The following is a 13,470-nucleotide window of genomic DNA, read 5'->3' as shown; positions in this document are numbered from 1 at the left end:
CATGTTACTTTATGGAATGGTTGGTTCTTTTTTATTTTCAGGAATGCAAATGTAAAAGTGTGCTCATAACTACAGTGATTAGGGTGTTGAAATAACTTTTGTCAAAATATCAGTTGCTTACCATTGGGAAAGAAATACAGTTTCTTTCAGGCAGCTATAGAGTCCTAGATTGCCTTAGTAGAGGTCATTTATTAAGTATTTTTAGGTTCCTTAGATGAATTATTTGCTTCCCATGAGTGACTGGTCAATATCCAAAGGGAAGCTGACTTACTTGGGTATATCTACCAACTCAGATTCATATCTTTTCGGTTGACTGGGATATCCATGGAGGAAGGAAGAATGACTTGTTTATACACTGAGGCTTTGGTGTCAGATCTAATATATCTTTAAAATCCACAGGCAGATGCTGGCCCCAGCCCTGGGAAGAGGGTGTGTATCATTGATGAGATTGGGAAAATGGAACTCTTTAGTCAGACTTTCATTCATGCTGTGCGTCAGACTCTTTCCAGCCCAGGGACTGTGATCCTTGGCACGATACCCATCCCTAAAGGAAAGCCATTGACACTCGTGGAAGAAATAAGAAACAGAAATGATGTTAAGGTGTTAAATGTAAGTACAAGCAATTCTCTGTTGTCTTTATCTTGTAAGGAGGGAATGACCCCAATAGCAAAGAGTCCAAAAATAATTTGTATCAATCGTGGGAGTGCCTTTTTACACTTAAAACTTAATATGGGTGTGTCTGATTTCTGGGAATTCATAACATTTCAAATCAAATCATGGGGCTACAGCATGAAGACCATACCAGAGTCAGGAGGAGGTGGAAATCTCCCGAGGTTTCTCATCCTGCCTTTTTGCTTGCACGCCCTCCTTACCTCTGCCCCTAGGAATATTTAATTTCCTTCAGAACTCATCTCAGATGTCACCTCCTACATGAGACTATTTCTGATACCTTCAAGCTGCTAGTGTCTCTCCCTAAAGCTATCTTCTATTTATTTTTTATACACTTAAATGTATGCTTCTTGAGAACAGGGACTGTTTCATTTATGTCTTTGTATTTCCAGTACCTAGCACATAGTAGGTGTTTAATAAATGCTTGGTAATTAACTAATACTTCCCAGCATTAGAAACAGGCTGTAATGGAGAGACCACTAGAGTTAGAGTCAGGAGAGTCCCAGGGTTCCACAGGTGTTGTTCAGTCATTTCAGTCCTCATGACTCCATTTGGGGTTTTCTTGACAAAGATACTAAAGTGGTTTGTCATTTTCTTCTTCAACTCATTTTATAGGTGAGGAAACTGAGGCAAACAGGGTGAAGTGACTTGCCCAGGATCACATAGCTAGTAAGTGTCTGAGGCTGGATTTGAACTCAGGAAAATGAATCTTCCTGACTCCAGGCCCAGCACTCTATCCACTGAGTCCCCTAGCTGCCCCACAAGTTCCACAGCACCCCTACCTTTCATCTCTTCTTATCTCTCTTCTACTGGAGATGACCCATTGATTATCAAAGGCTGTTCTAGTAGTCTGCCAGCACTGGTCTCTTCTGCTGAGCTCTAGAGGCTATGAGAATGGGCCTTGGATGGCCAAGTTAAGTTTGAAGAGGGGCATCACCAGATGTTGGATTTTTTCATCTGCATCGGGTCACAAAACTCTACTGGAGTGTAGTGAAATGTGATCAGCATGCATGGAAGGTGTCTCGCGCCTACACTGATAAAATCATGAACCCCTCCAGTATGGGATTACTTTGTTTTCTATTATCTTTCTTTGCTTGGTTTACCTCCCTTCTCCCTTATTCTATTTCCTTTTCCATTCCTAGTCGATGGTAGTACCTAGAGCTGACTGCTTTAAGACAGAGTGATGAAGATTCAAGTTGACTATTAATCAGCCTACTTTACTTCATCAGGCACAATGTAGCTGTAATCAGTATGACCACAGATCCAGCTGTTGACACTTAAGGTTTTCCAAAGTCATGAAAGCTCCAACTCGCCATGAAGAGGTAGGCAAGCCTGGGAAGGAGGAGCAGTCTTTTTGCTTATATCTAAACACTCAACTTACTATCCAGAAATGATGGAATTTCAGATTATCTTTTCTTTCTAAAGTTTCAGAGAGCTGAGACCCACTGCTCTTTCTCTAATGGGGCCTCTTAGATAAGAGTTTTCTGTGATGAATATAGTGTTTTCAGGGAGATAGGCAGTGGAAGATGATTGGTCATAAAGATAGATTAAGTTATCAGGAGGTCAGTAGGTACAAATTCCGAATCTGGAAGCTTTGGCAATTGCCGGTGTTATAGCATGAAACAGGAGTGGATAAACTAATCTAATCAGAAGGTCCTAACAGATCAGGCAAATAGGGGTGTTCAGTTGACTTTTAAATCCAGAAGTTAAGGTTGCATTAAGATAATGCCAACATTCTTCTCTCTCTAGGATAGAAATTAAGATAATACCAACATTTTCCCCTTCTAGGATTAGAAATTAAGACAATGCCAACATTTTCTCTTCTCTAGGATTACAAATTAAGACAGCGCCAATATTTTTCCTAAGACAATGCCAACCTTTTCCCCTCTCTCTGATTAGAAATTAGCCTGTACCTAGCCCTGTGTGGTTCAGTGTGTAACAGAAGTGCTCTGTTTTCTCCAGCTATTCTTGTCCTCATTATGCTCCTGTGGGATCTATATGTGTTTCCTTGTACCCAGATTGAAAATGGGATATATAAACGTGTGACAACAAGTATTTATTAAGTCCCTACCTTGTGCCCTGTGCTAGGTGATACAAATAAAATGAATTAAAAAAAATTTGAATTTGTGAGGTTCTTATATTATAATTGGGCAAAACAATAAGTAACATATGTGAGTGTAACCAGAATAAAGATAAATAGAATATATTCAAAGTAGTTGAAGATAAGGTAATTTGGGAGGAAGGTTCAGGAAGGGTGTCATGTAAAAGGTAGTGCTCAAGTTGCATCTTTTTTTAAATTTTTTTAGTGAGTCAGTCCAGGGTCACACAGCTTGTCAGTGTCAAGTATCTGAGGCAGGATTTGAACTCAGGGCCTCCTGACTCCAGAGCCAGTGCTCTATCCACTGTACCACCTAGCTGACCCGCTCAAGTTGCATCTTGAAGGAAGAGCAGGATTCTGTGAGGTAGAGGTGAGGCAGGAATGCATTAGAGGCATTGGAGATAGTCAGTGCATGGGTATAGAGGTGGATGATAGAAAACTGTATGTGAAAAACAGAGAGAAGGTCAGTTTTGTTGGATCACAGAGGGCAGAAGGAGTAATAAGGTATAGTGAGCTTGGGAAGGTAAATTGGGTCCAGGTTGTGAAGGGCATTCACAGCTAAGCAGAGGAGTTTCTGTTTTATCTTAGAGGCAATGGGAAGTCACTCTAGTTTATTGAGTAGGCAAGGGGAAGGGAATAAGCATTTATTAAGTATGTGTTATGTACCAGGCATTGTGGTAAGTCCTTGATAAATATTATCTCATTTGATCATCACAATAATCCTACTATTATTATCATTCCCCATTTTACAGCTGAGGGAACTGAGGCAGATAGAGGTTAAGTGGCTTATCCAAGATTACACAACCAGTAAGTTGTCGCCAGTTGCATTTGAACACAGGTCTTCCTTTCTCCAGACTCAGTGTTCCATCCACCATACAACCTGGCTTCCTAGGGGGTTGACATGGTCATATCTGTGCTTTAGAAAAGCCACCTTGTTCGCACTGTGGAGTTTGGACTGAGTGGAGGGAGACTCGATGAAGGGAAACCACTTAGGACACACATGTAATGACATAGTCAAAAGGCATGAAGGGAACTTTGATTTCGATTCATATATATATATATATATGTTCCTTCAAAGTAGGCCTCAGATACCTAAAATGTATATGGTACCTTGTAGTTTTCAAGTCAAGAAACACAGGTTTTAGTCCCAGCTCTGCTACTGACTCATTCTGGGAACCTGAGCAGATTCTTCTCTTTTGATCTCACTTCTCCAAACTGTCAAGTGTTAGAGTAGGTCCTTTTCCAATGCCAATATTGTAGGGTTCTAGTCTGTCATTTGTAATTTTTCTAGAGGGCTACTTTTTCCAAGGATCAGCAGTTTTATTTGCTTAAAGGTTATAGCTGATGAGAGACAAGTCTTAGGATAGTAGCTAGAGGGTGGGCCCTGGAGTCAGCAAAAGGGTCCAAGTGCAGCCCTAAACATATACCAGCTTTGTGACTTCAAATAAGTCACTTAACACCCAGCCCATACTCTAAGGCTGTGTAAGTGGCATATCAAGTTATGATTTGCATTTATAGAGGGATTTTTTTTACTGGGAACTTCCCATAGGAGAGAAATCACGGGTCAGGTTAAAAAAAAGTTAAATGGCTAAATTTAGTATGCATCTCAAGAGGAGCTGAGCCTAAAAATGTAAAATCTCCAATAGGCATAATATTTTAAAACACCCTTTACAGACTTAGAAAAATATGAACTTTATGGACTTTTATGAATCTTTATGGATTTAGAAAAATAAAACTATTGTAATTTATAAGCATTTATGTATATTTGTGCTATATATTTTCATTATATATTATATGTAGTACATATGACATTTATATATGTCTATATAATTATAAGCATTTATATGCTTTAAGATTTGTAAAGCATTTTGTTGTTGTTGTTGTGGTAGAGTCAGTTCAGTCAGGTCTGACTCTCCATGACCTCATCTTCTCATTTAGTAATCCAGTCAGAAAAGGAAAGGAGGTTAGTCTGGCATGAAACCATGGGGACCCTTCGTCATCACCATTGCCTCTTTCTAGATGCTCACCCTTAATGATCTGTTCCAGAACATTTCTAGGATCAAAGTCAAGTTCACTAGCCTACTATCTGCAGGCTTCATTCTGTTCCCTTTTGGGACAATCAGGGTAACTCTCTAATTTTCCTGTGGTCTTTGTAGTATTGCTGGCAGTGACTTGGCAGTCCTGTCCATCTGCCAGTTCTTTCAGTCCTCAAGGATGGAATTCATCTGGACTGGGCGATTTGGGTTCATCAAGGGCATGTTGGTGCTCTCTTACTGTCTCCTCATTTATCTTGAGTATTAACTCCTGTTAATCATTCTATTCTCTTCTATCTAGTGCAAAGGTCATTCTCCTTCAAAGAAAGAAAAAGCAAAATAATTGAGTAGCTCTGCCTTCTGTCTTTTTTCAGTTATCATTCCATCCACCCTGAGCAAAGGTGCTATCCATCTTTGATCCTTTTGGCTTAGTGCAACTCTTCTTAGTGCCAGGGAGACCTGGTTCAAGTCTTGCTTTCAATATATACTGACCATGTGAAACTTTGGAATCAAACTCAGAATAGAAATGGGGAGTATACATAAGGATCCCTTTGGGTCACATATTGACTTAGAAAACCTCCAATTAACATTATCTATGTGTTTTTTAAAAATTTATTTTATTAAATATTTCCCAATGACATTTTAATCTGTTTTGGGCTATCATCAAGGGAGTTTTTTTTGCAGCAGGCCTGTGAGCCCTCTCTAGACAACTTTTTAAGACTATAAATTTCAGGGAAGGCGCTGACCTGCATTGATAGTGGGAATTTCTTCATCTGGGGGTTCCTGTATTTACAGATCTAGTCTCACTCTCTATCCCTAGACCTAAAATAAACCTATTTTTGTTGTCTTTAGCCCTCACCACCTTCAGCTCATTCTGAATTTTAACATTCCTATCATTCTTAAGTTTTGGGTTTTTTTTTGTTTTTTTTTTGCTTTTTGGAGGACAGTTGAGGTTAAGTGACTTGCCCAAGGTCACATGGCTAGTTTTTTTGTGTTAAGTGTCTGAGGCCAGATTTGAACTCAGTTCCTCCTGCCTCCAGGGCCGGTGCTCTATTCACTGCTCCACCTAGCTTCCCCTCCTATCATTCTTTTTCACAAGGAATATGTCACACTTTTATGGTCTTTTCTGTTACTTGGCCTTGCTTCTAGTATCTGCACATTTCTTTTTAAAATCTAAGATGATTGAGGAGTTCCCTGTGTAGCCACATCATTGTCTCTCGTCACAAATCCCACTTTTCATCTTCATTGGAATGGTTTTCCTTTTTGTCTTCAGAATTTCTGTCTTGAGCATCTCTCATTCTTCCTGGGTTGGCTTTCCCTTGGTTGCACTTTAGCACCCCTTTGAAATAGCTAAGTCAAGCATTTATCAAAGACCTACTGTGTGTCAGACACTTTGGTAAGGCCTGGGGGATACAAAGAAAGGTCCTGCACTCCAGGAGCTCACAGTCTAATGGGAGAGACAACAAACAACTATGTACAAATATATATAAGAATAAATGGTAAATAATCTCAGAGGGAAAGCACTGAAATTAAGGGAGATAGAAAAGGCTTCTTACAGAAGGTGGGATGTAAGCTGAGTATTAAAAAGGAAGTCAGGGAAGCCAGGAAGTAGAGGTATGGGAGAAATGAGTTCTAGGCGTGGAATCATTCCCAGCATTATGTAATTTCCAAATTTATTATTATTTATTGACCTTTTTTTTAAAAGTATTTATTGGAGTAGAGGGGGAAATCTATTAAGAATCTTTGAAAATCATTTTACCAGTCTTTTCTGGTACTCTAGCTAGATCCCAGACAGTAAGAGTCCTCTGAATCTAGTTTTAGAAATATAATAACAATAGCAACAACAACTATGATAATAATGTTAAAATGTTATATATATAATATAATATACATGATATATAATATGTAGTGATATACAATAATAGTTATGATAATGATAACTAACCTTTTTGTAGTGCTTATTATAATTCTGGGTTATATTTACTAATAATAATAGCTAATGTATAACATTTTAAGGTTTGTAAAATGCTTTACAAAATTATTTCATTTTTATCCCTGGGAAGTAGGTTCTCTTATTATCCCCCTTTTACAGGTGAGGAAAGTGAGGCATAGAGAGGTAACTTGTCCAGAATCACCTAGCTAATGAATGCCTGAATCTAGGTTTGAACTCATGTCTTTCTAACTCCAGGTCCAGCAGTGTTCCATTTAGTTGTGATTAATCAGTCATCTCCAATTCTTCCTCTTCCCTCCCCCTCTCCCCCACACATACTGTGCCAGGCTCTCTGGTTTATAATTATAAAGAGTGAGATAATAACTCTAAAAGAGCTTTGTATTTTATTGGGAAGACAACATAAACAGATACAGCTAGAAAAAAAAAACTGACTTCAGAGCTAGGAAAAAAAACTCTGTTCAGATCCAGGCTCTGGGCAAATCCTGTAAGCTCTCAATGCCCTGGCCAATTCTCTAAGACTCTCTTAATTTGAAGACATGGTGCCAACCAATATGGGTAGATGGATTGTCCTCTTCCAGAAGTCCCTCATACTAATGAAATCACTATCCTTATCCCTAATTACTCTTAGGGAAATAACACTCTCCCGACCCCCTTGTTAATTTGTGGTTATCTCGTGTGTTTTTCACTTGGCTTATATTGTGTCATTTATTCTGAGCAATATTGGAGCTGCCCAATACAAAGTCATTCAAGTCTTACAGACAAGGAGATTTTGATGCATCTGTATCAATGATGTCAGTAGCTGTGTTGAGAAAAGACAAAACCTTTTGGTCATCATCTGTGGAGGGGATCCCGGTGTCTCAGAGGCTGTAACCATAGAGGGCCAACTCTGGGAGTCCTGGACCCAGCAACAGACTCTGTTGTCTGAGAACTAGCTTAGCTAGGTTGGAAATATTAAAGGAACAATAATCATAACTGATGTATGGTGGCCTTCTGGGGATTACATAGTTCTTTGCATGATCCTGCTTGGTCCTCACAATAATACTCTGAGGTCAGAAATATTTTACAGATGAGGAAACTGAGGCTAAGAAGGGAAATGACTTGGGGCGGCTAGGTGGCGCAGTGAATAGAGCACTGGCCCTGGAGTCAGGACAATCTGAGTTCAAATCCGGCCTCAGATACTTGACACAATTACTAGCCATATGACTTTGGGCAAGTCACTTAACCCCATTTGCCCTCCAAAAAGCAAAAAAAAAGGGAAATGACTTGCCCATGGTTGCCTAAGAGTCAGAAGTGTGTTGTAAATCCCAGACATCCAAGTCCAGTTCTTTTTATGATGCCACACTGACTCTCTAATTCTATGCCTTCATTCTCTGGGGTATCATCCACATGACAGGGAAAGATGTCATTCCTGGATGACATTCCCTCTGGCTTTTTGCCCTTAGGAATCTATAGGTGACTCTTTACATCAGAAGAAAGTGTGCTCACATCCCTTTTCCTCCTACTTTTTAGTTTCTTTCTATCTCTATTTTCTTTATCTCATCTCTCTGTTTCGTGTTTTGCTCCTCTCTGTCTCTTCAGCTCTTTTCTATCTCGTGTTTCTTTCTTTTTTTTTTTTTAAGCAATTGGGGTTAAGTAACTTGCCCAAGGTTACACAGCCAGTTTTTTTAGTGTGTGGGTGTTAAGTACTGAGGTCGGAACCGATCCCGGGGCCTCTTGACTCTAGGGCCCGCGCTCTTACTCACTGCACCACCTAGCTGCCCTCTATCTTGTTTTTCTTAAAGAGGATGGAGCATAAGGAATTTCCATCTCATGAATGCCCCCTCACCCCATATGTCATGAGGTTGTTCTGTGTCCTTTACTGAGACATTATACACTGTCTACAGGCTGATTAATGTTTTCTCGAGTTGGAATTTTTCCTTTGAAAAGTCATTCTTTGCATGTCAGAATATTTTTTAATCCCCCCAGTGTTATCGGAACGGAGGAAGTGAGGCTTGTCTCGGCCCACACAAGCCAGTGGGGATGAGTTGAAATGGTGAGCCTGGTCTTAGTTCAGTTCAGAACCCAAGACAGCAATCCCCAGGAAACTGAGCACATCCTCATGACCACATCCATATCAGAGCATTGGTATAGTCCTTACTACATTGGCTGGGTCTTGACAGTCTTTTTGCTTTATTGGGATATTTGTAATAAGATTTGAGCCATAAATCTAGAAGAGTAAATGACTGGCTTTCTTGAAGCAAATTGATTCTTGTCAGGGCATTGAGTATATTGAGTGCTCTGAGCATCCCTGAGGCCTTTCTGATTCTAGATTTTAAAACCTATTCCCTTCTGCAAAGATCAGATGTCCTCACCCTTTAGTTTTTATAAATCCCAAAGATATTCATAGCCACTGCAGAAGTAAAATGTGTTTTCTGTGGAAGCATCTCAGAAATTCTCGAAAACCATATCATAGTTCTCACACTTGTTTGCCACTATTTGTAACTCCGATAGCGCTTCGTGACATTTTTTTGACACTCAATCATTAATCTAACAATTATTATTACATGCCTTCTTTGTGAACTTCATTGCTCTGTGTTTTGAAAGAAATACAAAAAGACAGGGTGGTGTGGTAGTGTGATGGCCTTGGAGTTGGGAAGATCTGGGTCCAACTTATGCTTCTTTGCCAGTTAATAGCTTTGTGACAGTGAACAAGCCACGTGACCTCTTTGAGATTCAGCTTACTCATCTGTCAAATGGGAATGATAATAATAGACATATACTTGTACAACCTAAAAGTCCAGTGTGGTCTAAGGGATAGAATGCTGAGCTGGTAGTCAGGAAAACTTCCTTTCCAATCTTCTTACATCATGCATTCTGCCATCCACTGAAACAATTTTCTTGTTCCTCCTACAAGACACTCCATTGCCATATTCCATGTATTTTCACTGGCTTTCTCCCATGCCTAGAGTTTTCTTCTTCCTTATATTGTGTCTTCTGTGGCTTCCTTGAAGTCTCAGTTTAAATGCCACCTTCTACAGGAAGCCTGTCCCAATCCCTTTTAATTCTACTGCCCTGAGATAATCTCCACTTTATTCTGTATATATCCTGTTTTCATATCTGTTATCTCCTCTGTTAGAGTGTCAGGTCCTTGAGGGCAGGGACTGGTTTTCTTGTTTGTTTTTCTCCTCAGCGCTCAGCATGGTGCCTGGCAATGGTTAGATGTTTAATGGATGTTTGCTGACTCGATTTGACTTTTAGACTGTCTTCCAACTTACTTCTGGCACCAGCCATGTGACCACGGTGGAATCACTTCAGACAACCCAATAGGAATTATAGTACCCAGCCATAGGCAGATTGGGCTCTATTGGTAAGGCAAGTTGCTATGTTGGAGAGGTGAAATCACAGGTCCGTCAAAGATTCCCATGCTGCCCACCTCAGAGCTGTTGTGAGACTCACACGAGATCATTTTTACAAAGTGCCTTCACAGATTCAAATGCTATATGCATGTCATCTATAAATTATGATTGTTAGGGAATTAAATCAAATATAGTGCCTTCCCTGAGGAGCCTTTTGAAGCCTAGGAGGATCACAGCCTTGGAGCAGAAAGAGACCTTAGAAACCCTCTAATCCCACCTTTTGATTTGATAGATGAAGAAACCAAGAATTAGGGAGGCTGAGTGAATTCCCTCTGGTCACACAGGCAGGATCTGAACCCAGTACCTCCGGCCCTAGAATCAGGACTCTTTCTACTGTACCATGTTACCTTTTAGATAAATGCTGTCTTAGAGGGTTCTCTTCTTGTGTCTTAGAAGTTTTTCTCTCTACCCAAAGTATGATCTTGAAAAAGCTCATATCCTTAAGCACATTGCTTGATTGTTGTTGGCTAGTCCTTTTTTGGTCATATCTGACCGACCATGACCTCATTTGGGGTTTTCTTGGCAGAGATACTAGAGTGGTTTGCCATTTCCTTCTCCAGATCATTTTACAGAAGGGGAGACTGAGGTAAGCAGGGTTAAGTGACTTGCCCAGTGTCTGAGACTGGATTTGAACTCAGGAAGATGAGTCTTCCTCACTCTGGGTCTTGTACTCTATCTACTGTACTACTTAGCTACCCCCAACAGAGCACATAGTAGGCACTTAATAAATATTGATTGATTTGCAAGTGTAGATGCCAAGAGCAGACATAAATATCCTCAAAGTGATCTGTTCTTGAGTGGAATATACATTATGTCCTCTTTCCCAGTGAAGCTTTAAGTACTTTCACTCAGCATATTATCCATCAGAGGAGTAAGGGAGGAAACCTGAAGTTTGGCCTTATTGGTCTTTTTATTTTTTTCCCCACAGGTTACGAAGGAAAACAGAGATAGCCTCTTACAAGAAATCGTGACGGCCGTGCAGAACTGCCGAAAGTAAAACTCATTTGTGCTCCGTGCTTTCGTGTCTGCTAAGCAGTGGTGTGTTTCAAGTGGTGTCTGATTGGTACTCAGCCCATTTAGCTTTTATGCCATCAGGTTTATGATAACTGAGTGCTTGAAACCTTTGTGGCTCCTCCAAAGAAGTCTTGACAGATGTTTTCCATAAAATGTTTAAAAGATCAAATTAGACTTAATGCTGGATTGACTATACAAGATTAACAATCCATTATGGTTTATTTATGCTTAAAGCTTTCTGTTTATTTCCTCTTGCAGTCGTGTGCATGATTTGGGTTAATTATGAAATGAGAAATGGTTTGGAGAATATTAGATGGAATTTGTCCCATTGAAGTTTATAAATGTGTTCAGGGGAAGGGGGGAAGAAGAGTTCACCACTTAATCAACTTTGCATGTCATGAAAATCAAATTCCTATCCAGGTGCATCATTAGTCTGGTATAGCTTAAAGTGGCATAAGGGTTTGATTTATTACTATTATTACTGCAAAAGAAAATTGTTTAGTCCTTTCCTCATATTTTTGTTGTTGTTTGCTTATTTATCCTTTACAAATATTCAAATAAATGAGATGGTCGAAAACAGGTGGAGACTCATATTGAACATATTACATCTTTTAAAAAATTTGGAATTCTCAGATGTGCTCATAGACATAGTGCCATTCAGCAAGATGGGTAATAGGGCTACAAACTCAGGCCTTGTGAATTCTGATTCTAGCCATGCCATCCTTTGGCTGTGTTACATTGGACATGTTGCTCATCCACACAACCTCTCTGTGTCTTCTTATCCCACCAGCAAAAGGAAGACAAGAGATAAGATTGTCATCTTGAAATTATAATAAGGAATAAGTATAAAAATGAAAAGGCTGTTTAGTGGTTGAAACTGCACAAAGCACTTTTCTCACACAGTGCCATGAGACAGGTATTACAAATACTCTGGGTTTTTTTTCCTGGTTTATAGATGGGCAGCCTCAGATTTGAAGGATTCATTCCAGAGCCACAGAGCCAGGATTTGAACCCAGTTCTTTCTTGAATCTAAATGTAGCATCTCTTTAACTAATATCACATTCACTACCTTTATCGTATATATAATATACAGAATGCCTTTAGCAATGTAGTTAATACAGGACACAAGTGTAGAATTCTAACTAATTTGAAATGAAACTCACCATATGTGTATGTCTCAAAGGCTTTGTTGTTCAATTCAACAAGTATTTACTAAGTTCTATCTAAGAAGCAGTTATATTAACTATTCAACCTGGTATTTGATATATAGCAGTAGTAATTACCACTATGCTAGAAGCTTGGTATGGGGCAGCTAGGTAGCAAAGTAAATTGAGCACTTGGAATCAGAATGACTCATCTTCATGAGTTCACATCCAGCCTCAGACATGTACTGGCTGTGTGACCCTGGGCAAATTATTTAACCCTGTGTGCTTCAGTTTCCTCATCTGTAAAATGAGCTGGAGAAGAAAATGAGACCAGTACCTTTGTTTGATGAAATATATTTATTCAATATCTTTGCCAAGAAAACTCCAAAGGTGTCATGAAGGATTGGACATGACTGAGCAACAAAGATGCTTGGAATAGAAAAAAGAAAAAAAAAGAAACAATATCTCTCCTCAAGGAGCTCATATTCTGTTGAATACAAGAATATATATTAGCAGGTTATTATGATAGTCCAAATGAGATGTGACAGGGCAGGAGTGAAGGGTACAGAGGCACTCTTTAGTTTCTGTGCCTTTCTCTCATACAGCCAGTCAGCCTTAGGGGCATCCATAAGTTTTACTGGTGTTAAACTCTCCAGTGTTTTTTCTAATCTGTAACCACAGACTAATACTTAAAAGAGGAGACTAGAAATTAAAATAGTTCCCTTCAAAGGTCACCTGAAAAGTACCAACATTTTTTTGTAACATTGGACATGCCTTTAGACATTCATTCAGTTGGACAACAAACATGTACTGTGTGCCAGACATTATGCTAAGGGCTGACTCTGCAAAGAAAAAAGCAAAAACAGCACCTGCCCTCAAGAAGCTTACAGTCTAATGTGGAAGACAACATGCAAATGACTGTGCAAGAAGATACATATAGTGGAAATGGAAGGTAACCTCAGTGAAAGCACTAGTGAAGAGGGAGAATAGTAGGCAACTTGAAGAAAGTGGGATTTGAGCTGTATCTTGAAAGCCAAGGATGCTAGGAGGTAAGGAAAGAGAACCTTTCAGAACTCAGGGCTTAGCCAGTGCAAAGGTATGGAGGTGGGGAAAGTGTGTGAGAAACCTGATTTTGGTTTGCCAGCTCAGATATAGGGCCCTTGAT

General features: G+C 39.6%; 1 protein-coding gene across 3 annotated transcripts in view; it reads left to right on the top strand.

Annotated features, from left to right (window-relative positions):
• The window catches only part of NTPCR (nucleoside-triphosphatase, cancer-related), a 40,380-nt gene extending 28,641 nt beyond the window's left edge, over positions 1–11,739 (top strand). For 2 of the 3 annotated variants that reach the window (XM_069064866.1, XM_069064864.1), the window contains 2 exons: positions 400–609; positions 11,075–11,739. In XM_069064866.1, coding sequence (XP_068920967.1) covers positions 400–609; positions 11,075–11,143 — 279 coding nt within the window. In that variant the 3' untranslated portion in view covers positions 11,144–11,739. Of the gene's footprint in view, positions 1–399; positions 610–1,898; positions 1,992–11,074 lie in introns of all 3 variants that reach the window. The other variant, XM_069064865.1, reaches the window with a different exon arrangement.
• Positions 11,740–13,470: the final 1,731 nt, after the last annotated feature.

Source organism: Petaurus breviceps, unplaced genomic scaffold (genome assembly GCF_028583685.1).
Source record: "Petaurus breviceps papuanus isolate PSGF00001 unplaced genomic scaffold, PetGlider_PUasm1.0 90650, whole genome shotgun sequence".
Taxonomy (NCBI): domain Eukaryota; kingdom Metazoa; phylum Chordata; class Mammalia; order Diprotodontia; family Petauridae; genus Petaurus; species Petaurus breviceps.
The sequence above is the reverse complement of the archived record's forward strand: the minus strand, read 5'-3'. Positions and strand labels throughout refer to the sequence as shown.